The sequence below is a fragment of the Callospermophilus lateralis genome, chromosome 11, assembly GCF_048772815.1.
Source record: "Callospermophilus lateralis isolate mCalLat2 chromosome 11, mCalLat2.hap1, whole genome shotgun sequence".
Classification (NCBI taxonomy): Eukaryota; Metazoa; Chordata; class Mammalia; order Rodentia; family Sciuridae; genus Callospermophilus; species Callospermophilus lateralis.
Genome location: NC_135315.1, coordinates 15148267 through 15171310, shown reverse-complemented (window position 1 = coordinate 15171310; position 23044 = coordinate 15148267). Strand labels below are relative to the sequence as shown.

General features: G+C 55.4%; 1 protein-coding gene across 2 annotated transcripts; it reads left to right on the top strand.

The window, feature by feature from the left end:
* Window positions 1-2474: 2474 nt before the first annotated feature.
* LOC143409457 (angiotensin-converting enzyme) lies at window positions 2475-22959 on the top strand. 2 transcript variants are annotated; one of them, XM_076869737.2, is made up of 25 exons: window positions 2475-2739; window positions 3406-3573; window positions 4216-4309; window positions 4929-5072; window positions 5541-5732; window positions 6356-6453; window positions 6760-6932; window positions 7287-7510; window positions 7801-7945; window positions 8227-8325; window positions 8601-8723; window positions 9025-9236; window positions 9914-10050; window positions 10827-10985; window positions 11217-11304; window positions 13129-13272; window positions 13406-13597; window positions 15704-15801; window positions 16000-16172; window positions 18307-18530; window positions 18811-18955; window positions 19227-19325; window positions 20921-21043; window positions 21381-21568; window positions 21754-22959. In XM_076869737.2, exons 1-25 carry the CDS (start codon window positions 2482-2484, stop codon window positions 21981-21983), a joined length of 3930 nt encoding a protein of 1309 aa, XP_076725852.2. In that variant the 5' UTR covers window positions 2475-2481; the 3' UTR covers window positions 21984-22959. The 2 variants fall into 2 exon arrangements, with proteins under 2 accessions (XP_076725852.2, XP_076725853.1); XM_076869738.2 differs by lacking the exons at window positions 2475-2739; window positions 3406-3573; window positions 4216-4309; ... (7 more) ...; window positions 8601-8723; window positions 9025-9236 and adding an exon at window positions 9304-9776.
* Window positions 22960-23044: the final 85 nt, after the last annotated feature.

Here is a 23044-nt window from a genome sequence, read left to right as displayed (position 1 = left end):
AGGTACATATTTTTTTCTTATTTTCCCTCTCCCTCATGAGTAAGAAAGATCCTAAAAATAGAAGTAATTTTTACTAATCTGGATCAAGTTTACACTATCCATATTACTGAAAATTCCAAATTAGTGAGGTTTGGATTTTCATATATTATTCTTGCAGGAGGCTGTGAGTTTATCCTTAGAAGTGTGAATATGAAAACACCCATTCCTTCCTTCCACATTCCTGCTTCCTTGAATGAGGGTCTACTTTTGGTCAGGCACCATGCTAAAGTCAGGGAAAAGCAGAGAATAAGACAGACCCACATCTCTGCCCTCCCATAATGGGTGGTATAGTGGAGAAGCTGTAGGATTCAACAAGTTATTATAATAAAATGTGACCTTGAGAGAGGTACAGGGTGAGTCCTCCAATTAGCCCCAGTATCAGTTTGCTCCATGTAAATGAGCAGGATTGGATTATCTTGCAAAGCCCTTAGCTTTTGGTTTTATGCTTTTTCAGTAAGGCAGAGATTGTTCATTGCTGAACTCAGGGGACAATAGACATTGTCACAATGCGACACAGCTAGACCTGAGAATGCAATATCTGCTCCTGGACTTGATGCTCAGGAACTCTTCAAAGGCAAGGTTGGCCTCTACCTTGCCTCTCCCAGGCTCCTCCTCCTTGCTTTCTGTGCCATTTCTTTGCTGACAGTAGAGAAGGGCTCCCCTGTTGCAGGCTAAGCCTCAGGCTCTACCCTCTTTGGGATGACTCCTTCTCGATCTGACATGGCACCACTCATCAAATTTCCCCACCCAGGCCTCCACCAGTGAGGCTGCTTCTTCCCAGAAGACAGCAGCTCACTCTTGTTGAGAACCCACCACCCACAGCTGGCCAAGCATGGGAACCCACATAGCTAGGAGCCCAAGAAAGCCAGGTAGCCCCGAGAACCCAGGCCACCAATCACCTGGCCCCTTGGCCCCAAGAGGCTGTTCTGATAAGGAGCATCCACCCACTTCTTAGCCAGCCCTGAAGCGCTCCCATGGCCTCCTGTCCACTGGCTCCCAGAGCCAAGCAGGGTGGGAGTGGTTTGGGGAAGCACTGTGAGAGAAAACCACAGGGCAGGGGAGGCTGGGAAAGGCAGCCAGGCCAAGGCCCCATCCCAGCTGTCTCCTCACATCTCCCTGTTTAATGACAGCCACCTTCCTCTTCTCCGCACCTCTACTCCTGTCCTCCCGCGCCCTCTCCCTGGCACCATGTCACTTGACAACTCAGCACCATCTTACCAGAGTACTTGGGGTCACACAGCCTCCTGCACACACTCCATGCTGCATGGTGAGTCCATCTGCTGGGTGCAAGGGTCCCCCTGCCTGTGGAGGGCACAGGGCCTGGTGCTGAGTCATCAGCCTCCACAGCACATTGTGCACCAAGAGAACACCACTATCTTCCCTCCCCGGTGCTTGTCACTTTAAAGGACACGTGGAAGAGACAGGAGAAGACCAACAGGGAGTGTGGAGACCTGAAGTGACTTGGAGCAAGCCACTCAATCTGTCTGAGTCTAATTTCTTCATCTATAAAATGAGGGGGTTGTTCTAATCTCAAAGGCATTTTGTAACTCTCAAAGCCTTGCAACTGTGAGGTTCTAAGACTCTGTTGGGATGATGTGTGATTGTTTCTGCTGATCGACTGACAGCTTGGGTCCCCAGCGGGTAGGGTGGGAGCAGGTATGCCAGCGCCCCTGCGCCTCTGTAGCTGCCCCTCCCTGTACAGAACAGCCTCTCCATTCTTTCTCCCTTTCCTGGCAGCCCCCATCCCAAGCCCCAAGTGAGTCGCTGCTGACATCTGCAGCACCTACTCAAGGCGACTGCCAGGACACTCAAGAGCCTGCACCCGCGCAGCCAACGCTCCCCCACCCCCGCAAAAAAAAAAAAAAAAAAAAAATCAAACACACACACACACACAAAACAAAACAAAACAAAAAAATAAATAAACACGGCCGGATGAAGAAGGGAAAGGACAACGTTAACCCCATCCCTGCTGTACCAACAGCGCGCAACACTCTCTTGTCCCCTTGTCACTCAGGAGCCCAGAAAGGCCTGAGGAGGTTAGGCAGGGAAGACAGAATCAGCGACCAGGGGCAGAGGCTGCGTGAGTGCAGCCAGAGGGCACCGCGGGCAGGCTCGGGCGCTTCAGCCAACCGAAGGCGCGGAGGTCGTCTTCCAGCTTCCTAGAGAGCCCGCCCCAGCCCCCACTCCAGCCCGTCCCGCCACCCGGGGCTGAGCCTCAGCCCCTCCCTGGCCCGCGCCCCTGCCCGGGGCGGGTCAGGAACCTCGCCTCCGCCCCGCTCCGCTAGGCCAGGGCCACCCGGGACTTTGGAGCCGAGGAGGAAGCGCGGCGGGGCGGGGGGTGGGGGTGTGTCGGGAGGCGGCGGTGGCTGGGTTTTATAATCCGCAGGGCGGCCGCGGCGCGGGAGAAGGGGCAGCGCCGCACCGCGCACCGCGCATCGCGCCATGGGTGCCGCGTCGGGCCAAGTCGGGCCGCGGCCGCAGCTGCTGCTGTCACTGCTGTGGTTGCTGCTGCTGTCGCCGCCGCCGCCCACCCTGGCGCTCGACCCCGAGCTGATGCCCGGCAACTTTTCCGCGGACGAGGCCGGTGCGCAGCTTTTCGCGAAAAGCTACAACTCGAGCGCTGAGCAGGTGCTGTTCTGGAGCACCGTGGCCAGCTGGGCGTACGACACCAACATCACCGAGGAGAATGCGCGGCGCCAGGTGGGCGCCCGGGCCCGGGCGGGGGCGGGGCGGGGCTGCGGTGGCCAATCACAGGCCCGCGGCCGGGCAACGGGGGCGGGCAGCAGGCGCCAAGGGGGCCCGAGTCCTCAGTCGTGGGGCGCCGAGCCGAACCCCAGCCAGCTGGCAGTACTCTCTCACGGTCTCCGCCCTGCGGGCCCTGGAGCCTTAGCACCCGCTGGGCGTATGATCCCTGCCCAACACAATTGAATGGATGAGGTTGGCTCCTCCGAGGCCGAGTCCCCCAGGTGGCAGCGCCCAGGTATTGGGGCTGGGTCTGGGGCAGCGGCCGCAGCAGTCATCACAGAAAATGTCCCGATCTGCTGTGGAGCCCCAGTTCTCTGATAGCTGCCTACCACCTCCAGACATTGTTCCTGTCACGGTCCTTCGTTGTCTCTAGTCTCTCGCCCCGCCTTTCTTCTGGCCCTAATTTCTGCTCCATCGCTCCCCTGAAGTAGATTCCCCAGTTCCTGACCGGAGGTCCTGGGAAGACACGGGTTTCGCAAGCTTCAGTCTCCAAGCAAGGGTCTGTGCAGGACAAGGCGTCTGGAAACCCCTGGGTTTCCCTTGCTTCTCTAGCATCACAGCCTCCCCTATATGGTCTCCATCTGAGCTGGGTCACCCTCCCTGCCTTCCTGGTGCCCGCAGGAGGAAGCAGCCCTGCTCAGCCAGGAGTTTACAGAGGCCTGGGGCCAGAAGGCCAAGGAGCTATATGATCCCATCTGGAAGAACTTCAGTGACCTAATGCTGCACAGGATCATCGGAGCTGTGCGCATTCTGGGCCCTGCCAACCTGCCACTGACCAAGAAGCAGCAGGTGGGCTTGAGGGTGGAGGCCGAGCTTGAGTAGGTGTCTCAAGTACCCCACTGTGATGGTTATGGGGCAGCCTGGCAGAAGAGAGGGACTCTGGGACCTGGCTATAGAGAAGCCCAGAAGAAGAACAGAGGGACTGCCCAAATTTAGAGATGGGGTGGAAAGTTAATCTATATTAAAGGATGTATTATGGAGTAGAAAGCCAAATTGAAGGGCTGGGTTGTAGCTCTGGTAGAGCACTTGCTACAGGTTCCATCCCTGACACTACACACACACACACACACACACACACACACCACAGCCAAATCCACGTAAACAGTAAATTGCTCCCCAAGCCAGTTTGGTTGCAGAAACCCTAGAAAGGTTGAGGAGCACCAAGGTCAGAGGATGAGAAGGATTTGCTCTCACCACACGGTGGTGCTCAGCTGGTCTCAGGACACTTGTTCCCCTTGTGCATGCTGCCTCCACTGGTAGAGGCATGAATGAACTAGTGATCAAAAATGCCCTGTATGCCACCTGAGTGACCTCGTTTGAGCACATCCCCTCTCCAGGTCACCGTTTCCTCCCAGCAAAGAGAGGAAGGAGTGTCTGTATTAACTCCAGGAACTGTTCATCACTAACATTTCCTCAACTCCAACTCCCCAGTACAACTCTCTGCTAAACAACATGAGCAGGATCTACTCCACTGGCAAGGTCTGCTTCCCCAACAAGACTGCCACCTGCTGGTCCCTAGACCCAGGTACGACCCGACCCTGTCAATTCTGTTGGAGTTTCCTAGCCCTGCCACACACAGGACAGCATGTTTATCAGTTAAACCCAAGGCACTGACCTCTGCTTGGGGCTGAATTGTGCAGATGCCCCCCCACCCCGCCCTACAACCCTGCTTCTCCTGGCAAATACTTCCAGAACCCCCAGCGCTATCCCCTCTTCCATGGGTTCCTTGTCCACTAGTAACACCACTGGGTCTTCCTCCAGTCTGACAGTTTTTCCTTTTCATGGGCCCTCTCACTTGCCAAGAGCCCTCCTCAGGCCTTCGTTCCCTCGTGGCTTCTCCTTGAGGTCAGCCACTCCATCCAATGAGCCAAGAAGATTCTCTCTGAGTTTTGGCCTCTGAATGTCCTTTTGTGTGAACCACCTTAGATATCATTTCTCTGGGCACAGAGGTCCTGCCTGGATGCTTGGGTTTATATAACTCCTATCCTGGTCCCACCAAGCCCTTACCTTCCCTTGGTTCGGGGAATATGGTGATGTTGAGGAAGCTGATGGGAATGGTGAGGACCAGGGTGCAGATCTGTTGCAGGCTGTTGCAGATTTGGACACAGAAGTCTCCTAACTGACTCTTCTCATCTGTGTCTCAGAGATCACCAACATCATGGCTTCCTCACGAAGCTATGCCAAGCTGCTGTTTGCCTGGGAGGGCTGGCATGACACCGTGGGCATCCCGCTGAAACCCCTGTACCAGGACTTCACTGCCCTCAGCAACGAGGCCTACAGGCAGGATAGTGAGTCTGCCTCTCCCTGTCCAGGGACAGCAGTCCTTCCCAGCTTGCAAGGCACTCTCTTCTGCTGTCCCCATTGAGCCCCAGTTCCTGAGGAAGATTGAGAAGCTGGTATGATAATTCCAGAGCCGGCCCAAGGTGTCACAGCTGGCAGAGGTGGCGTGGCCACTGTGGTCAGCATTCCCTCCTTTGCTGCTGGCTTCCTTTCCTGTTGCCGCTCCTAGCTCTGCTCCTAGCCCTGAGATGGCTCTGCTCCTAGCCCTAGCCTGGGCACTCCTCTTTGCCTCTTCACTGTCTGAGATCTATTTTTCTGTAGCATGGTGCAACCACTAGTTAGAAATAGTAGAGCAGCAACCCCAAGCCACCCTTTCCAGCTAGCTGTCAGGTGCAGGCCTGGAGGCGGGAGGCTGGCAAAGCTGAAGCAGGGAGGTGGGGGCCTGGGCCTGAGCTACACCCTTTCCACCCTGCTAGACTTCTCAGACACGGGGGCCTACTGGCGCTCCTGGTATGACTCTCCCACCTTTGAGCAGAACCTGGAGCAACTCTACCACCAATTAGAGCCCCTTTACCTGAACCTCCATGCCTATGTCCGCCGTGCGCTGCACCGTATCTACGGAGACAGATACATTAACCTCAGAGGGCCCATCCCTGCTCACCTGCTGGGTAAGGACCTGGCCTTGCACACAAGTCCCAGGGAAGAAAACCTGAGTGGGAGGGATGCTCAGAAGAAAAATGGGTCATCCGAATGGTATCTCGTGTGGAATGCTATATGTTTGTTTCCCCCATGCAGAATCCCATGTGGCTGGCTCAGCACCCCCACTGGGCAGGGATCCTCATTGACATTAGCATTTCTACTTTACAAATAGGGACACCAAGGCTTAGAATCTGCAAGGGACTTGGTATTGTTACTAATAAAGGGAAGAACTAGGAGTCAAACTAAAGGCTTCAGGTCAGAGGAGGAGGTGTCCTAGTTCTAGTTCATGCCCAAGAAAGCAAACCAGGTGATGTGGCCCCAGGAGTAGGAGGCAAGGACCACAGCACATTCAGAAAGGACACCAGGAGCATCACCTGGGCTCCTACTTGGCAGCAACCAGACCCAGGGAGCATGGAGCACACAGAGGAATGTGGGTGAGGCTGACATGTGAGATGCCTGGCCCTGAGCCAGAAAGCTGCCCTGGAGCCCCAGGATGCAGGTGCCAGAACCCAGGGTTCCACTCAGGGACACGCATGGGCAAGTAGGTGCAGCTGAGTAGGGGCCAAGTTGATCACTCTTTTCCTCCATCTAGGAGACATGTGGGCCCAGAGCTGGGAGAATATCTACGACATAGTGGTACCTTTCCCAGACAAGCCCAGCCTTGATGTCACCAATACTATGGTGCAAAAGGTAAGCTCTGGAGTCAGGCCCTGGGAGGGAGCAATGACAGGGAGTCACAGACGGGGAGGGGGCAGAAGAGTCATGTGAGGGGACAGTGTCAGGTAGAGCCATCTCTTTCTTATACCAGCCAATAGCAAGCCGGGGCCTGTAGTCCATGGTGGCAGATATGAGCAGCAGTCTATTTTCAGTGATATGCTGTGCTCCATCCGTAAGGCTGTGCTTGTGGGAAGGGAGGTCACTGAATTTAGGTGCCTGTTGTGGGCAGGGTGGATTCCTGGCAGCCAGCCCCTGACCTGTCTCTGCACCCGCCACTAGGGTTGGAATGCTACGCACATGTTCCGGGTGGCCGAGCAGTTCTTCACCTCCCTGGGGCTTTCGCCCATGCCTCCCGAGTTCTGGGCAGAGTCTATGCTAGAGAAGCCATCTGATGGGCGTGAGGTGGTGTGCCACGCCTCGGCCTGGGACTTCTACAACAGGAAGGACTTCAGGTCCAGACATGAGAGAAAGAGCATGCTGGGACTCGGAAGGGGACAGCTGGGGTGCAGGCCCACCTCCACCCACCCCTGCACTGGCTGGGACTGGTTGGTTCCAGAGCTGTCAGGCATGTGAGCCTGTTAGGCCACTTTCCCAGGCAACTTTGACAAGCAGTCAACTCTGGACCTGGGAATGGAGGAGGAAGGTCTGATTGGTGGTGGGCCTGAGCAGGATTTGCTTATTTCCAGTCACTTTTTCTTGCCCCAGGGCACTGCCCTCCTTGGCCCTGTCCCTCAGGTGCCAGCCTCCACAGTGCTCTGACCTCTGCCCTGTTCTTCACCTTCATCCTTCCCCTCTCCAAACCCCAGGATCAAGCAGTGCACACAGGTCACGATGGACCAGCTATCCACAGTGCACCATGAAATGGGCCACGTGCAGTACTACCTACAGTACAAGGACCTGCCTGTCACCCTCCGTAGAGGTGCCAACCCTGGCTTCCACGAAGCCATTGGAGATGTGCTGGCGCTCTCAGTCTCCACTCCTGCACATCTGCACAAAATTGGCCTGCTGGACCATGTCACCAATGACACAGGTATGGGGGGTTGGAGACCAGCCTGGCCCCTAATAAAACCCCATAGTGGAGCCTCACCGGCAACAACCGAGTGCCCTTCTTATTTCTGCCTCGTGGAGCCAGGTCAGAGCCTTGAAGCCCACTCCCAGCTCAACACTCACCAAGAGTCCTCTTGTTAGCAGGGTCCCAGGTTTCTGGATTTACCTTCTCTGTACCTGCTCAGTCTTGCCTCCCTCTAGCTTTCCCCAGGCCCACCTTGCCTTAGCTGGGCTCCCTTCTCCCCCGACCTCTCCTGTGTCATGTCCCAACAGAAACTGACATCAATTACTTGCTAAAGATGGCACTGGAAAAAATTGCCTTCCTGCCTTTTGGCTACTTGGTGGACCAGTGGCGCTGGGAGGTCTTCAGTGGGCGTACCCCTCCTTCTCGCTACAACTTTGACTGGTGGTACTTTCGGTGAGAAGAAGGATAGGAAGAGCCTGACCCCAGTCCCCTCCCCACCCTCCTGGGTAGCTGGGAATCTCCTGCCTCCCTCAGTCTTCTCTCCTCTTCTCTAATGGTGTCTCAGTCCTCCCACCTCCTGTCTTCTCCCTTCCTGTCTAAAACTCCCTCCTCTGGGAAGTCTTCCCCACTCCTCAGAATGGGAAAGGGATGAGGGCGGGGTGCCTCTTCTGCAAATCCTCAGGCAGCCTGTGTACAACCCCTGGTCCTAAGACCACTTCACCTTCTCCTTCTAGAACCAAGTATCAGGGGATCTGTCCTCCAGTTGTCCGAAATGAAACCCACTTTGATGCTGGAGCTAAGTTTCATGTCCCAAATGTGACACCATACATCAGGTAAGAGTGACCCTGTCCCTCCCCAACTCTGTCACTCCTTCACTCCTATGATCCTAGCTTCCCTGTCCCCAGGGCATGTCCTCTTATTCTTCTAGACGCCCAAGGTCCCAGGATTAGAATGGCCCTTGCCCTCGCCCTGGGTTTTGTTCTCCCTTCCCTCCCCCCAGAACAGCCCCCAATCCAGCCTCTGCCCTGAAGGACTCTGGATGGTGCCTGGGCCAGGGGTCCCTACTCTGACCTCCCACATTTCCTCTAATGCCACCCCATGTCTATAGGTACTTTGTGAGCTTCATCCTGCAGTTCCAGTTCCATCAAGCCCTGTGCAAGGAGGCAGGCCACCAGGGCCCACTGCACCAATGTGACATCTACCAGTCCACCAAGGCGGGGGCGAAGCTCCGGTGTGTGGTGGGAAGGGTCAGGGCAAGTGGGAGGCTGAGGGGAGAAGCTGGCAGAGGGTGTGTCTGTAAGCAACTGGCTGCCCAGGTCTTTCTCTTTCTCTCTCATCAAATATTTATTAAGTAGACCTTCAGTTGCCATGTGGAAAGGCAGATGTCCCCTGCTCCCCTCACAGAGACCCTAGGTACTGGAATCTTATTGCCACTCTCTTGCAGCCAGTAGGAGGCAGGTGGGCATTTGGGGGGGCTGTCATGGACCCTGGCCTGCATTCCCTGTGCCCACGGTGCTCAATCTGCCTGACAGGTCGCTGCTGCAGGCAGGCTCCTCCAGGCCCTGGCAGGCTGTCCTGAAGGACCTGGTGGGCTCAGAGGCCCTGGATGCTCAACCACTGCTCAACTACTTCCAGCCAGTCATCCAGTGGCTGCAAGAGCAGAACCAGCGGATGGGCGAGGTCCTGGGCTGGCCAGAGTATCAGTGGCGCCCGCCATTGCCCGACAACTACCCAGAGGGCATCGGTAAAGCTCCGAGTGAGGGTGGGCTGGGGCTAAGGCGAGTCCTGGACTCTGGCTGTGGTCCAGGCCCCAGGCTCCTGGTCAGCTTCTTCTGGCTAAGTTCTGGTCCTGTTCTGGGGTGTTCTGCATTATCAGCTCATCAGCAGGGCCCTGCAGTGGGGATGGGCATATCTCTTCTCTAGCATCCGAGAGAGGGTGTGCCCAAGCCTGAGGGCTCCAGGAGGCAAGCTGGCCAGGCACACTGCTCTATGAGGTCACACTGCAGATTCCACTCTTATTGGCCAGGGGTGGTGGCTGCAAAGCTCTGCTCTCCTGCTGCCATGGGCCAAGGTTGGGCTGCTCCAGGATTGCCCAACCTCCTCTTCTTGCTGCTCTGCTGTGGGCACTTCCTGCTGGCCCCCAGCCAGGCAGCCACCCACCAAACGACAATCAACTGGGGGGCAACCAGCCAGGCAACAATCAGAAGTGAGACAGCAACCATCCAGGCAACAACCAGAAGCACAGACAAGCTGAGGACCACCAGCCAAACAACTCAGAGCCCAAGTGGGACCCCCAGGAGAGGGGCAGGGCTGGTGGGGGGCGATGAGGAGGCAGGGGCAGCAGGGCAGGGACTCAGGTAAAACTGCACCCTGGACAGGGGAAGGGGAGGCTTGTCTGTTTCCTTCTGCTGTGTCCCACAGACCTGGTGTCAGATGAAGCTGAGGCTAACAGGTTCGTGGAGGAGTATGACCGGGCATCTCAGGTCGTGTGGAACGAGTATGCTGAGGCCAATTGGAACTACAACACCAACATCACCACAGAGAACAGCAAAGTGCTGGTAGGAGCCACATGCCCCGACTTGTGCACGAGCCCAGACACACAGACACGTTCACACATCACACAGCTACACTCAAGGCACGCGCAGCACAGGGCTGCCAGAATCTGTGTAAAATCCTAATGAAATCTTTAAAATGATATGCAGTTTCAGATTTGACAGGCATGTCCTCAACATCTGAACAAAACTTCCTTCACTAACAGCAGAGTCGGGTAACAGAGACTGTCATCAGTCATACATAAATAAGCAATGCCAGAGTCCCTTTTTAAGAGAGTGAATGCCCGTTTGCCACCACCCCAAGGGCTCACTCTCCACCACCCTTGTTCCTGCCTGCGAGCCACCAGCCTTGGTCTCTGACCACAGAGAACTAGCATTTCTTGGGGTGCCAGGCAGGTTCTTGGCAGATGGCATCTGTTGTCTCATCCATTACTCATCAGCCTTGCAATATTGGTGACCTTCTTCCTATTTCATAGGTGGGACCCTGAGGCTCAGGGAGGTCACAGAGCTAATAGCAAGCTGCCTTCATCCTAATGGTTTTTAAGACTCTTGCTGGGCCTCCCTTCTCCACCCCTGCCAGGACTCCTCTTGCTCATCTGTAGATGTCGGTTGAGGGGCACATACTGCATCCAGGATGTTGTCAGACAGCCCAGATTGAGGAGGATCTTTACAGGCCAAGGAAGCAGCTTGGTCCATCCTCTTGCCCCACTCCCCATGCTGCCTCTTGCCCAGAGTCTACTCCAGGGCTTCAGGGCCTTCTGACATCTCCCCTCTGCTCTTAGCTGCAAAAGAACCTGCTGGTGGCCAACCACACCCTGAAGTACGGCACCTGGGCCAAGCGTTTTGATGTGAACAACTTCCAGAATGCCAGCACCAAGCGGATCATAAAGAAGGTTCAGGACCTGGACCGGGCAGCGCTGCCCATGAAGGAGCTGGAGGAGGTGTGTGACTGTGGGCATGGGGTGGAGGCTCCCAGGGGAGTGAGCCCAGCCCAGGGTCTAGCCTTCCCACTGATTTTTCCTCCTTAATTTGTTAAGCTGTGTCACTGTGTGTCCAGAGGCACCAAGTCCAGAGGCCTTTGGGGAACACTCTTCCTCAGCACCCCCTGACCCATGGTGCCTGGCACCAGAGCAAAGGAGTCCCCCTCACTGTCCCTCTTCTTGCCTCTGCAGTACAACAAGATCCTGCTGGACATGGAGACCATTTACAGTGTGGCCACCGTGTGCCACACCAATGGCACTTGCCTGCAGCTGGAGCCTGGTGAGAGCACCCCTGGGAGGAGGAGAGACAAGGGCCTGGGTTGGCATGGGGTTGGGTGCTGCCAGGTGAAGGGGAAGTCAGGTTGAACTCACTTCCTGCTGTCCACCAGGGGGGTTTCTCGGCCCTGCTTAGAACCAGCACCTGCTTCAACCTTTGCCCTAATTCCCTGCCCCTCTGCCCCCTGCCTAAGACTCTCCTGAATCCTTTCCTCTCTCCCTCCACCCCTCAGAGCAGCAGGGTCTCCAATTTGTGTTTGGGGGCTTGGACTCCCAGTAGGGAGGAGAGTCACAGCACTCCATGACACTGTCCCTGGGTGAATCCTACCTGTGTCGTGTCCCTACCTTCTCTGACATTCTTGGGCCCCTCCCCCCAGCACTTGTCTGATAAGGAAACTGAGGCTGGAGCAGATGAGTCACAGTCATACAGTCGCTAGAAACCCTCCAGGTCCTGGCCTTCCTGCCACCCCTTCTCCACCACTTCATGCGGCACAGGTGGAGACTGGCTCAGCAGCCCCTTCTTCCCACCTGGTCCCTTGAAATGGCTCGCTGTGGACCCACAGGTGCCTGTGCAGATTCCCCGTGGGCTCCCTCCCCACCCTCCCTTTCTAGGGTTGGGGAGCTAGAAACATAAACATTCCTCATGAGGAATCTCCACCCAGAAATGGTTTCTTCCTGGCCCCAGCCCAGCTCCCATGTTAAAACAATGACGAATACAAAGGGAAATGGAAAATAAACAGGAGAGAGAAACAGTTTTCCCAGGACAGGGTTTGACCTACAGGTGGTAGATGTGGGTACACACGCAAAGCAGGGGGCGGGTATGCGCCTATGCGTGTGCACTTACGGAGAGGAGTGTTCAAAGGAGTGTGACACTCCACCCCCCACAAGGCAGCCCCTTGATCCAGACCTGGGCAGGTCACTGACACAGTAAAAATAAGAAGCCCATGAAGGCCACATCTCCAGGTCACATCTCCAGTGAGCAGAGGTGAAATTCTCAAAATATGCCTTTTTTCAAACAAAGCTAATGGAATTTATTTTCTCTGTGACAAGTGGATATCATATAGCATGTTCCAAATTAGGGAGAGAGGGCACAAGTCCAGCAGTGTAGGTTCAGGGAGCAGCAAATGCCTTCAGCCTCCTATCTCAGGCCAGGGCCAGAAGGAAGGTGTCCATCTGGAGCTTCAGGACTGATGCCCCAATCTGATGTCACACCCTCACCTCTATTCCATGTTATACAATCAGGAAGGCTGCTCGCTGAGTGACACAAACCCAAGTCTTCCTCTTTGGTGACACTTGGACAGTTCTTTGCACTTTCAATATCTTCATGGTTACTCTTATAAAGTCCAGTCCAGTAACAATTTGTGAAGAGTGCCCTGGACCCTCTGGGGGACAGAGGTGAGGAGGCACAGTACCTCCTCAGAGGCCACATGCTCCTGTTCTATTTCCACTCCCCTGGAGGGCCACTTCTGCATGAGGAGCTGTGGCCCTGGAGTCTGGTGCCTTTGGTTTGTGCCTCAGTCAAGCCACTTCCCGCAGGGGGACCTGGGCCCATCACCAAACGGCTCGTGTGGAAGGAGGGACAAACCCATCCCTCGCAGGGTTGCTGAGACACATAGATGCCCGAGTACACAGCCCAGATGGGCACCGTGTGAACTCCTGGTGATCAGCTCTCATTCTCCCTGCTTTCACTAGCTTGCTGTCTGAACAGTCCCTTCCACAAGATCTCACTGGTTTTATTCTAAAATTCTATGACCAAGTTTATCTTATAAGCAGATGAGAGATGAGCCAAGGACAGAGGGCTTAAGTCACTCAAACCCTTCTACCCTAGAACTGACAAATGTGATGGCCACGTCCCGGAACTATGAAGAACTGCTGTGGGCATGGAAGAGCTGGCGGGACAAGGTGGGGAGAACCATCCTCCCTCTCTTCCCAAAGTACGTGCAACTCACCAACAAGGCCGCACAGCTCAACGGTGAGTTCCTCTGGCCAGAGCATCAGGCCCTCTGGTCCCCAAAAGAAGAGACTGTAAGCCCGGGGAAAGGTGGGCCCTGGAGGTGGCAGGGTGATGCTGGTGTTGGGAAAGTCTGGCCTTGTTCCCTGTGCAGGTTACCTGGATGCAGGGGACTCATGGAGATCTATGTATGAAACTCCATCACTGGAGCAAGACCTGGAGCGGCTCTACCAGGAGCTGCAGCCGCTGTACCTGAACCTGCATGCCTACGTGCGCCGCGCCCTGCACCGCCACTACGGGGCCGAGCACATCAACCTGGAGGGCCCCATTCCTGCCCACCTGCTGGGTAAGGCCACATGTCCAGCCTCAAGAGGGGGGAGATGGGCAACATAGGAGGGTTTGAGGGCATGGCTGGTCCAAGGGCAGAGAGCAGACCAGGGGAGTGACAAGACTTGCACCCTGGGGAGGGAAGCTGGTCAAGGCTGGAGTGAAGTGGGGACTTGGGGGAGCTCCTGGTTGCAACTGGGTGCTAAACTGGTGGGTGTGTGGGGAAGGAATGGAACCCCAGCCTGGTGCTTGTCAGGCAAGCGCCTCTACCACGGAGCTTCTCCTCCAGCCCTTTTGATGCCACAGTTGCTACACATTCTTGTTGTGCAAGTCTCTGTGGATGGGAGAAGTTCATGACCTTGTTAGGGGCAGACCACATCTCCCATCATGCCTCATGGCAGCAAGATCCGGGGAGTGGGCTGGGGCTGTAGCTCAGTGGCAGAGAACCCTTGCCTAGTATGTCTGAGGCACTGGGTTCCATCCTTAGCACCACATGAAAAATATATATAAATAAAATAAAAGCATGCTGTCCATCTAGAACTATATTTAAAAATAATAATAATTTTTTAAAAAAAGATCCAGGGAGAGAGGAAGGGCTGGGAGCAGGACTGGAGAGGCCCCACATGAGCAGAGCCTTAAAGATGAGAGGTTTGGGCAGATGGAAAATAGGGTGGGAGGTCAGACGTGGGATCTGAACCAAGAGAATTAGAGCCGAGAAGAATCCTGAGAATGTAGAACCACCTCAACTTTCAGACCTTCAGTTTTCAAGGTTTACAAACTCAATGTGCCCCGAACATAGGAAGGAAGCCGTGGGAGACAAAAAGGGAGGGCCTGGAGAGAGGTAGAGGCTGCCAGTTTTCTGTTCCTTTTGGGTCACAGGGGACAAGCCTATGTTATTATGAGTGGAAATGCCACTCAGGGCCATAGACCACTTAGAAGTCATAAGGGAGACCCCCGAAGGTGGTCCAACGGTCTAGTTCCCATTCAGCCCAGAGACTCATGTAGCTCAAGGGACAGCACTCCTTGTTAACCTCTCTGGTGAGTGGACATAAGCTCAATGACTCAGAAACACAGACCCTAGGAGGGAATCAGTATGCCCAAGGTGGCCAGGGGCCTGGCAGACCTGGGACTTGGAACTCAGCTCCCCTGCACCCCCCAATCAGCAAAGCCACCAGGTGCCAGTGCACTCACACTCTCTCCCCTCCACCACTCACTCACTCTCTCCCTTGGCTGGGAAGACTCCTGCCTCCGCATCTATTTTTGCAACTTCCGCTCATTCTGAATTGCTTCTTTTTCTCCAGTCCTGGAGCACGGAGCTCTTTTCTTACCCTAAACTCAGAGGTGTTAGCCTCTCCCAAAGGAGACAGCTGGGTTTTGCCAGAGTTACTGACAGGCGCCCTGCATAAACTGACCTCAGGAGATTAAAAAGGGACCCAGCAGGGTAGCTGGTCCACAGTGTGGCCTGCCAGCCTTTAAATCCAGTCCCAACACTTAGAAGCTGTGCCCGCCCCCCTGAACTGGTTACTTAACTCTCTAGCCCCAGTTTCCTCTGCAGTGCAATAAAAATCATAACAGTACCTGGGTACAGGCAGGATTACAAATCAGTCCATACAGAGTGCTTGGTACGATGGTCAGAAAGTGGTGGCCGTGTGGGCATAGATGTCCAGGGACCCATAGCTCTCTGATTTGTAGGTTCACTGTTCCTGAATGCTCAAGACACCTTGAGGGTCTGGGGTGTAGCTCAGTGGTAGAGCACTTGCCTCGCATGCATTAGGCACTGGGTTCAATCCTCAGCACCACATAAAAATAAATAAATAAACATTATTTTAATAGTCTGTGTCAATCTACAACTAAAAAAAAAAAAAGACACCTTGATACCCTGATGACCATCAAGGTCCTCACCTGTAACCAGCAGAGTAAAGACCTTGTGGACTGGAGATGAGATTGGAGATGATGTATGTCAAATGCCCAGCACAATTGCAAACAGTGGGTGCTCAAGAATGGCTGCTATAATTGGATAATTGGCAGTACTGGGATCTGGTTCTTTCTTCCTGCAGGATGGTATGGAGCCTAAAAATCTCACATCTGTTTCCTCTCTCTACCATCTTTTCCTGCCTGCCTCCAGGGAACATGTGGGCTCAGACCTGGTCCAACATCTATGAATTGGTGGCTCCCTTCCCATCAGCCCCCAAGATGGACGCCACAGAGGCCATGATAGAGCAGGTCTGCACAGCCAGGGCTCTCCCGCTCCATGGGCTGCCCTGGGGCAGAGGGGAGGGAGGCCCCTGGCCAGGAAGAGAGAAAGCCTCGGATTCAGGAGTCTCCTCCAGCTTGGTGCTCCCCCAGCACTACTCCCCTACCTGCCCTGGAACGCCCTCTTCCCAGAGCCCCCAGTTTGGACAGAAGTCCTCTGCTTTGCAGGGCTGGACACCTAGAAGGATGTTTAAGGAGGCCGACAATTTCTTCACCTCCCTGGGGCTGCTGCCTGTGCCCCCCGAATTCTGGAACAAGTCAATGCTGGAGAAACCAGCTGACGGACGGGAGGTCGTCTGCCATGCCTCGGCCTGGGACTTCTACAATGGCAAGGACTTCAGGTCTGTCCAGCTGGATCTGGGGCAGGGGGGTTACCCTGAATCCAGAAGTAAGGAGATGAACCAAATCAAGGCTGCACGGCCATTCCCTTATCTGAAGTGAGAAAGAGGGACAGGGACAGTTTGGGAATGAATTTAGGACCAAGGGTCAAGACAGGGTGGGCCTGGCTCCAGCTCAGCCTGGCAGGTAAACCCCATCCCCCAGATGAGGATCTTCTCAAGCACCGGCCAATCCGTCAGCACGGCCAGTTGGGAGTGCTTAAGGTCCTAGTTCCGAGGGTTAGCACTGTGTGAGCCACCCCACTTCCCTTGCTCCAGGGTGGCCCCGATGACACACAGCTGGCCCTCCCCCTGGGAGCAGAGGTGGCATGCAGGGAGAAAGTCTCATGAGGACACATGTCCTGTCACCACTGACAGACCAGATGCTGCCTTCACCAGGATGGGGTCTTAGTTACCCGCTGCTACAAAACAAACCGCCCCAAAACCTAGTGGTATACAACAACTGGTTGATTCTGCTTAATATTTTATGGGCCATAAATTCAGGAAATTCACAGCAGAAATGGCTTGTCCCTACTCCACAGTGATGGAAACCTCCATTGGGTACTTTTTTTTTTTTTCTTTTTGTGCTGTGGATGGAACCCAGGGCCTTGCACATGCTAGGCACGCGCTCTACCACTGAGATACAGCCCAACCCCAGGTGGGGTAATTTTAATGGCTGGGATAGCTCATCTGAGGCCTTCTGCCCAGACCTAGGTTCTGGCTGTAGTCTGAGATCCTCAGAACTTCCCCACGTGGCATGTGTAGGGCAGAAGGTTCAGTGCACGGGCACATGTCAGGTGCCTGGCTGGGATGGCTAAAACGGCAGGGGCTGCTCAGGCATCTCTGTCCTGGCTGGTTTGAGTTCCCTCGAAGTGTGGCAGTCTCAGGTAGGCAAACCTGGAGGCTGGCATCCCCCAGCACAAAAGAAGAAGCAGCCAGGACCCATAAAGGCTAAGTCCAAACTGGCAGAGAGTTGCCTCTGGCATGTTTTATTGGCTAAAGCAAGTCCCAAGCACAGCCCTGACTCAAGAGAAGGGAGCAAAGACCCTACTCCTTGGTAGAAGTGGCAAAGATCATCTTCTCCAGCTGATGAAGTGTCCCTTGTGAGAAGAGTAGAAAGAATCTAGAAGCAAACCATCCAGGGCTCACTGGGCTGCTGGCCATGGGCCCTTCAGAGGCTTAAGAACTGCGGTAGACAGGATGGAGGAGGCGAGAGCTCTTGTGGGAAATCCTTTCAGAGGCAGTCAGAGGAGAAGTAGACAGACCCAACCTCACTGTAATCCGAGTTCTGGGGAACTCCTGCCCGCCTCCTCTGATGAGCAAGATGGAAAAGTAAGATGAGGGCTGGGGATGTGGCTCAAGCGGTAGCGCGCTCACCTGGCATGCGTGCGGCCCGGGTTCGATCCTCAGCACCACATACAAAGATTTTGTGTCCGCCGAAAACTAAAAAATAAAAATTAAAGTTTTTTTAAAAAAAAAAGAAAAGTAAGATGAGCCTGAAATGAAAGACTCTCGTTAGAGCTAAGAAAGAAGTTTCTGCAGCTGAAATTGGCTCATCAAAGAGAACAAGGGAGTGTCTACAGAAGGAGCTGGAACCTTCTAGCTTGGACAGCTCTGTAACCGTCCTTCAGTCCTGGCCATAAGAATTCTTTAAGTGAACTGGGTGCTGGTGTTGGGTTGTAGGAGACGAAGAATAACCCAGGCACTGGTGTGTCCTTCAGGAAGCCCCGTCTTGGGAGATGAACATGAGTACATGGGAAGCCATAGGACACACATTCTAGAAAGTATACAACGGAGTGTCTCACCGCCTCTAGAGCAAAGACTTTGTACCATCAGAAAGCAGCAGACAGCGTGGGCTGGAGTTATTTAGGAAGGTTGGGGGCAGAGGAATGGCTGGAATGACCTTACTTAGGGACTTCCTGCCCTCAGATTGTCCCCCTCTCAGACTTTCTTGACTTCCCTCACATCGTGCTGTGCTCCCTGCACACAGCAGTGACAGCTCTGCTCTGTGTGCAGCCAGCACTGCAGTCCCATTGCCTCAGGGCTTCTCATCGTCCCTGTTCCGACACCCTCCCTCTCCACCCCTGTGTGTTCCCAGGATCAAGCAGTGCACCACTGTGAACATGGAGGACCTGGTGGTGGCCCACCACGAAATGGGCCACATCCAATATTTCATGCAGTACAAGGACTTGCCTCTGGCTTTCCGGGAGGGCGCCAACCCTGGCTTTCATGAGGCCATTGGGGACGTGCTGGCCCTCTCAGTGTCTACCCCCAAGCACCTGCACACCATCAACCTGCTGAACAGTGAGGACAACAGCTACGGTAAGAGAGAAACCGACGATCCCAGTGGGCTCAGGGCCAAGAAGGGGCAGTGAAGGCCGGAGGTGGGAAGGAGCACTTGGCGGCCTGTGGGTAGAGGACCAGGATAAAGCAATGGGGAAGAGGGGACGAGCAAGAGGATGGAACACCCTGACCACCCCAAGGACAGGACTCAGGGCCCAAAGAGGTATGGCGCCCCTGCTCCCCTCCGCCCATCATGCCCATCAGGGCCAAGTTGCTAGGCCCTGACAGGCCCTGAGGCTGGACTCCCTTCCCTTGGCAGAGAACGACATCAACTTTCTGATGAAGATGGCACTGGACAAGGTAGCCTTTATCCCCTTCAGCTACCTCATTGACCAGTGGCGCTGGAGGGTATTTGATGGAAGCATCACCAAGGAAAACTACAACCAGGAGTGGTGGAGCCTCAGGTCTCGGATACTCCAGCGGGCTGTGGGCAGGAGGGGTCTCTGTGGCATCTGTGTCTGCCTGTGTATGTGCAGATGTGCCAGTGGGATGTGTGTGCGTGAGCACAATGGGGGTCACAGAGGGTGGTTGTACACAGAGGCACAGAATGCAGGAGCCTAGGATGCCCAGGGTAGACCCCGGTACAGAGACCGTCCTTCTAGTCAAAAATGGCGTCCTCCCCACCACCTTGGTTCTGCCCACTCTTTCTTTCCAACATATCTTCCCCTTTCACAGGCTGAAGTACCAGGGACTCTGCCCTCCAGTGCCCAGATCTCAAGGTGACTTTGACCCAGGGGCCAAGTTCCATGTTCCTGCCAGTGTACCTTATATCAGGTAACAGGGGAGGGGAAGAGGACACACCACAGGGGCTGAACATATTGCCACTGGAACACTCTGAGTTGACCTGAAAGATCCTTCTATACGTTAAAACTCAGGGTCAGAGACCCAGGTCACTTGGGAGGCAGGGCTGTTAGGGCTGTGATACAGTCGAGGTCTTGGGGTCAAAGCTTATATCCATGACTTGTTTCCTTGAGTGACTTCCTCAGTCTCCGAGCCTCCCACGTGCTCACTGTGAATCCCATTTCACAGGACAGCCGCGAGGGCTCACTTCTGAGTGTACTTTCCATTACACAGCTGGTGGCCATGGTCCACCATTGTTAGATGCTCTTAAGTGGACTGCGTCAGTCTGTGAGTCACGCATCCAGAGCATGAAGGTGCCCAGTGGAGCCCCTTCCCGTCCACGTGCTACAGGAGGGCACGTACTGAAAGTGAGGAAGGATGGGTGTGGACTTTGGAGCCTTCCTGGGAGGTTGAGGACTGGGGAGACCTCAGGGTGTAGTTCCAGGTCTCCTTGGGCCAAGTGGCCCGGGTCACCAGAAAGTCAAGGCCCCAAGGGCGTAGAGGGCATCCTGGAAGGTCTGTGACCACCTCTCATCCTTGCCTCCTGTGGTCTCTGGAAGCCCAGTGAGGGCAGGCCCTGCCCACCTTTCCACCCTGGCACCATACCCAGCACACGATGGGATGGGTAAAGTCTGTCTCCCAGAGCCCAGGAAGGGAGAGAGCACCTCACCTGCTCAGACGCACCAGAGGGCAGCAGAGGACAGGAGCAAGGCGACACATCACTGGGACACATCAGACAGGCCTGACCTGACAGTGCCCCAGGGATGACCGTTAGGGAGGGGCCTCCCCTGCCTACTAGAGTCATTTCTGGTGTTCCACATTGGTGCTCACCCTCACCCCAAGGTCAGCCATGTCATGGTCAGCTTCCCAGATTAACATGGATAATTAACCCGGCAGGAGTGGGCAAAGGAGACTTGGCTGCTCTCGAGAAACACATTTCACATTCTGGCCAGCAGCCTGAGCAAAACACTCTGAGGAAATGCAAGGAAGGCGAGTGGCACATGGTTTGTGCCCAGCATTCAAAGGGCAAGGACTCGCTGCTGGTCATGACATTTAAAACCTCTCTAGACTCGGCAAGTTTGCTCTGGCCTTGACCGGGAAACTTCTACCAGGGAATCCCGCTGCTTGGATCAGACCAATCAGGCTGGCTTACCGGACTCACCTGTCCTAGGGGAACCCTGTGACCCACTCAGCCTCTGCTTGCGTACACCCCAGGAAGGGAGACCTAACTGCCTCCAAAGCAGCCTCCCAAGTCTTGAAAGGGCTCTTCCCAGAGCCTTCTCCCCTAAGGCTGTCCCGGGAGCCCCTTGGAGTAGGCATAGGGGAGAGGGAAGGTGCCCTAGACGCATGTTGGGAAGGGGTTCAGACAATTCAGAAGGTGAGTATAGGCTCCTCCTGACATCCCAACTGCATTCTGTTCTGCTGAGTCCCGTGTCACAGTTGTCACAGGGAGAGACAGCCGGGACCTCAGTGGCGCAGGCCCACTGGCCCACGCTCTGCCTCCCCGGCTCTGCTTCCCTCCACTCCAGGTACTTCGTCAGCTTCATCATCCAGTTCCAGTTCCACGAGGCACTGTGTCAGGCGGCGGGCCACCAGGGGCCCCTGCACAAGTGTGACATCTACAAGTCCAAGGAGGCGGGGAAGCGATTGGCGTGAGTGTCCTGTGGCTCTCCTTGGATGGTTTCCATGCTCTGGCCTGCTCTGCTCTGCCTTGAGGAGTCCACTGGGCCTATTGTGGGGCACCTGCCATTTTGTTCTTGAGCTGGACACTCCCAGCTGGAGCCATCACACCCTTGACTTGCCACCTGCAATGGGGAACTGGAGCCCTAGGCCTGCCCAGGCCCACCCTCCCTCCCCTGTTCGAGACCTGCCTAAGCACCCCCCCCCCAGCCTAGGAGGGTGGGAGAGGGATGTGGAGAAGGATATCAGACTGGGACAAGAGGGGCTGGATCCTTCTGACTCAGTTTCCCTCTCTGGTATCTCTCCCAGAGAGACCATGAAGCTGGGTTTCAGTAAGCCATGGCCAGAAGCCATGAAGTTGCTCACAGGCCAGTCCAACATGTCGGCCGCCGCCATGATGAGCTACTTCAAGCCACTGATGGACTGGCTCCTCACAGAGAACGGGCGGCATGGGGAGAAGCTGGGCTGGCCGCAGTACAACTGGACACCGAACTCTGGTACCACCACCCACCTCACTTGCAGCCCTAGGCCCCATCCCCAGAGGCTCCCACAGGGCTGAGCCCCTCCCCAGTCCAGGCAAGCTCGAACCTGACCTTAGAGTAAGGACAGGGAAGTCAGAGCACGTGGCCCCCACCTGCCCGGTGCCCTGCCCACCGCCTTGTCTCCTTGCTTCCTCGCCCAGCTCGCTCAGAAGGCATCCTTTCAGACACCGGCCGCGTCAACTTCCTGGGCATGAACCTGGAGCCACAGCAGGCTCGTGTGGGCCAGTGGGTGCTGCTCTTCTTGGGTGTCGCCCTGTTGGTGGCCACCGTGGGTCTCACCCAGCGGCTCTTCAGCATCCGCCACCACAGCCTCCACCGGCCCCACCGCGGGCCCCAGTTCGGCTCTGAGGTAGAGCTCAGGCACTCCTGAGATCACCAGGCAGGGCTGAGCCAGCCGGGGAGTGTCTGAGGAGAGACTTGGGGACATGGTGGGTGGGCTGAGGACACATCCCAGCCTGCCTTCCACCTCCTCTCCCCTCCATCTGCCTCCTCTCTGTCCTCCAGAACACCAGCCACCCCAGCACAGCCCCCGTTCTCCAGACTCCCAGCCATCTAAGGTGGACCTGCTCCCCAGTCTTTCTGTGAATTCAATTAAAAGTCCTGCCCTCCCCATCTGAGTCTGTGTCCCTCATGGGGAAGACAGGGATAGAGACAGACGACTCTCGTGTCTTTTGATTGTCTAGTAGGTCCCTTTCCTGGGTTGCTTCTTCTGTTGTCCACCAAGACCCCCTGAGAATCCCCAAAGCTCTGGTCCCAGGACTCCCCAGCCACCCCCCTCCTTTCCCACCAGCCATGGCAGCCAGCCAATGTCCTGACAGACAGGGGACACTCACCTTGGAATACTCTGGGAAGCACAAGGGGTAACAGACCCTCTGGGCTTCTGGCCTCATGTCCACACAGGGGGCCTTTCCCTACTCAGTGCTGCTCCCTGCCCTAGTGGTTCCCATGGATGACCAGGTTCTCTAGAAGGAAGGCTCCTGGCTCCTGGGGGGCCAGTACCCTAGATGGGCCTGATTCACTGAGGATGCAGAACCAGCCCAGTGGTCACCATGGGCTCCTGCCTATTCCAGCTCTGCGTCCACTTTTGAGAGTGGACAGCCTTGGTTCCCAGACAGCTGCTCAGGCATTGCCAAGATGGGAAGGGTCCCATAAACGCCTGGAGGGCAGTGATGGTGGCCATGCAGGAGTTCACTGCCCGCGGCCACATGCTCATCCTCCCAGCACACGGCCCTCACCCTGAGCAGTCCCGCTGGAGGCCTCTGTGAATTTGGGAGTGTCAATTTGAGGGACACTTTTATAACTTTTATCTACATGTTTGTGTAGAAAATTTGGAAGACTAAAAAAAATAAAAGCCCTTTATAGCAACATCAAGAAATGAGCAGTCTTGACGTTCTGGTGTCTGTCTTACCAGTCCCTTTCTTCTCCACAAAT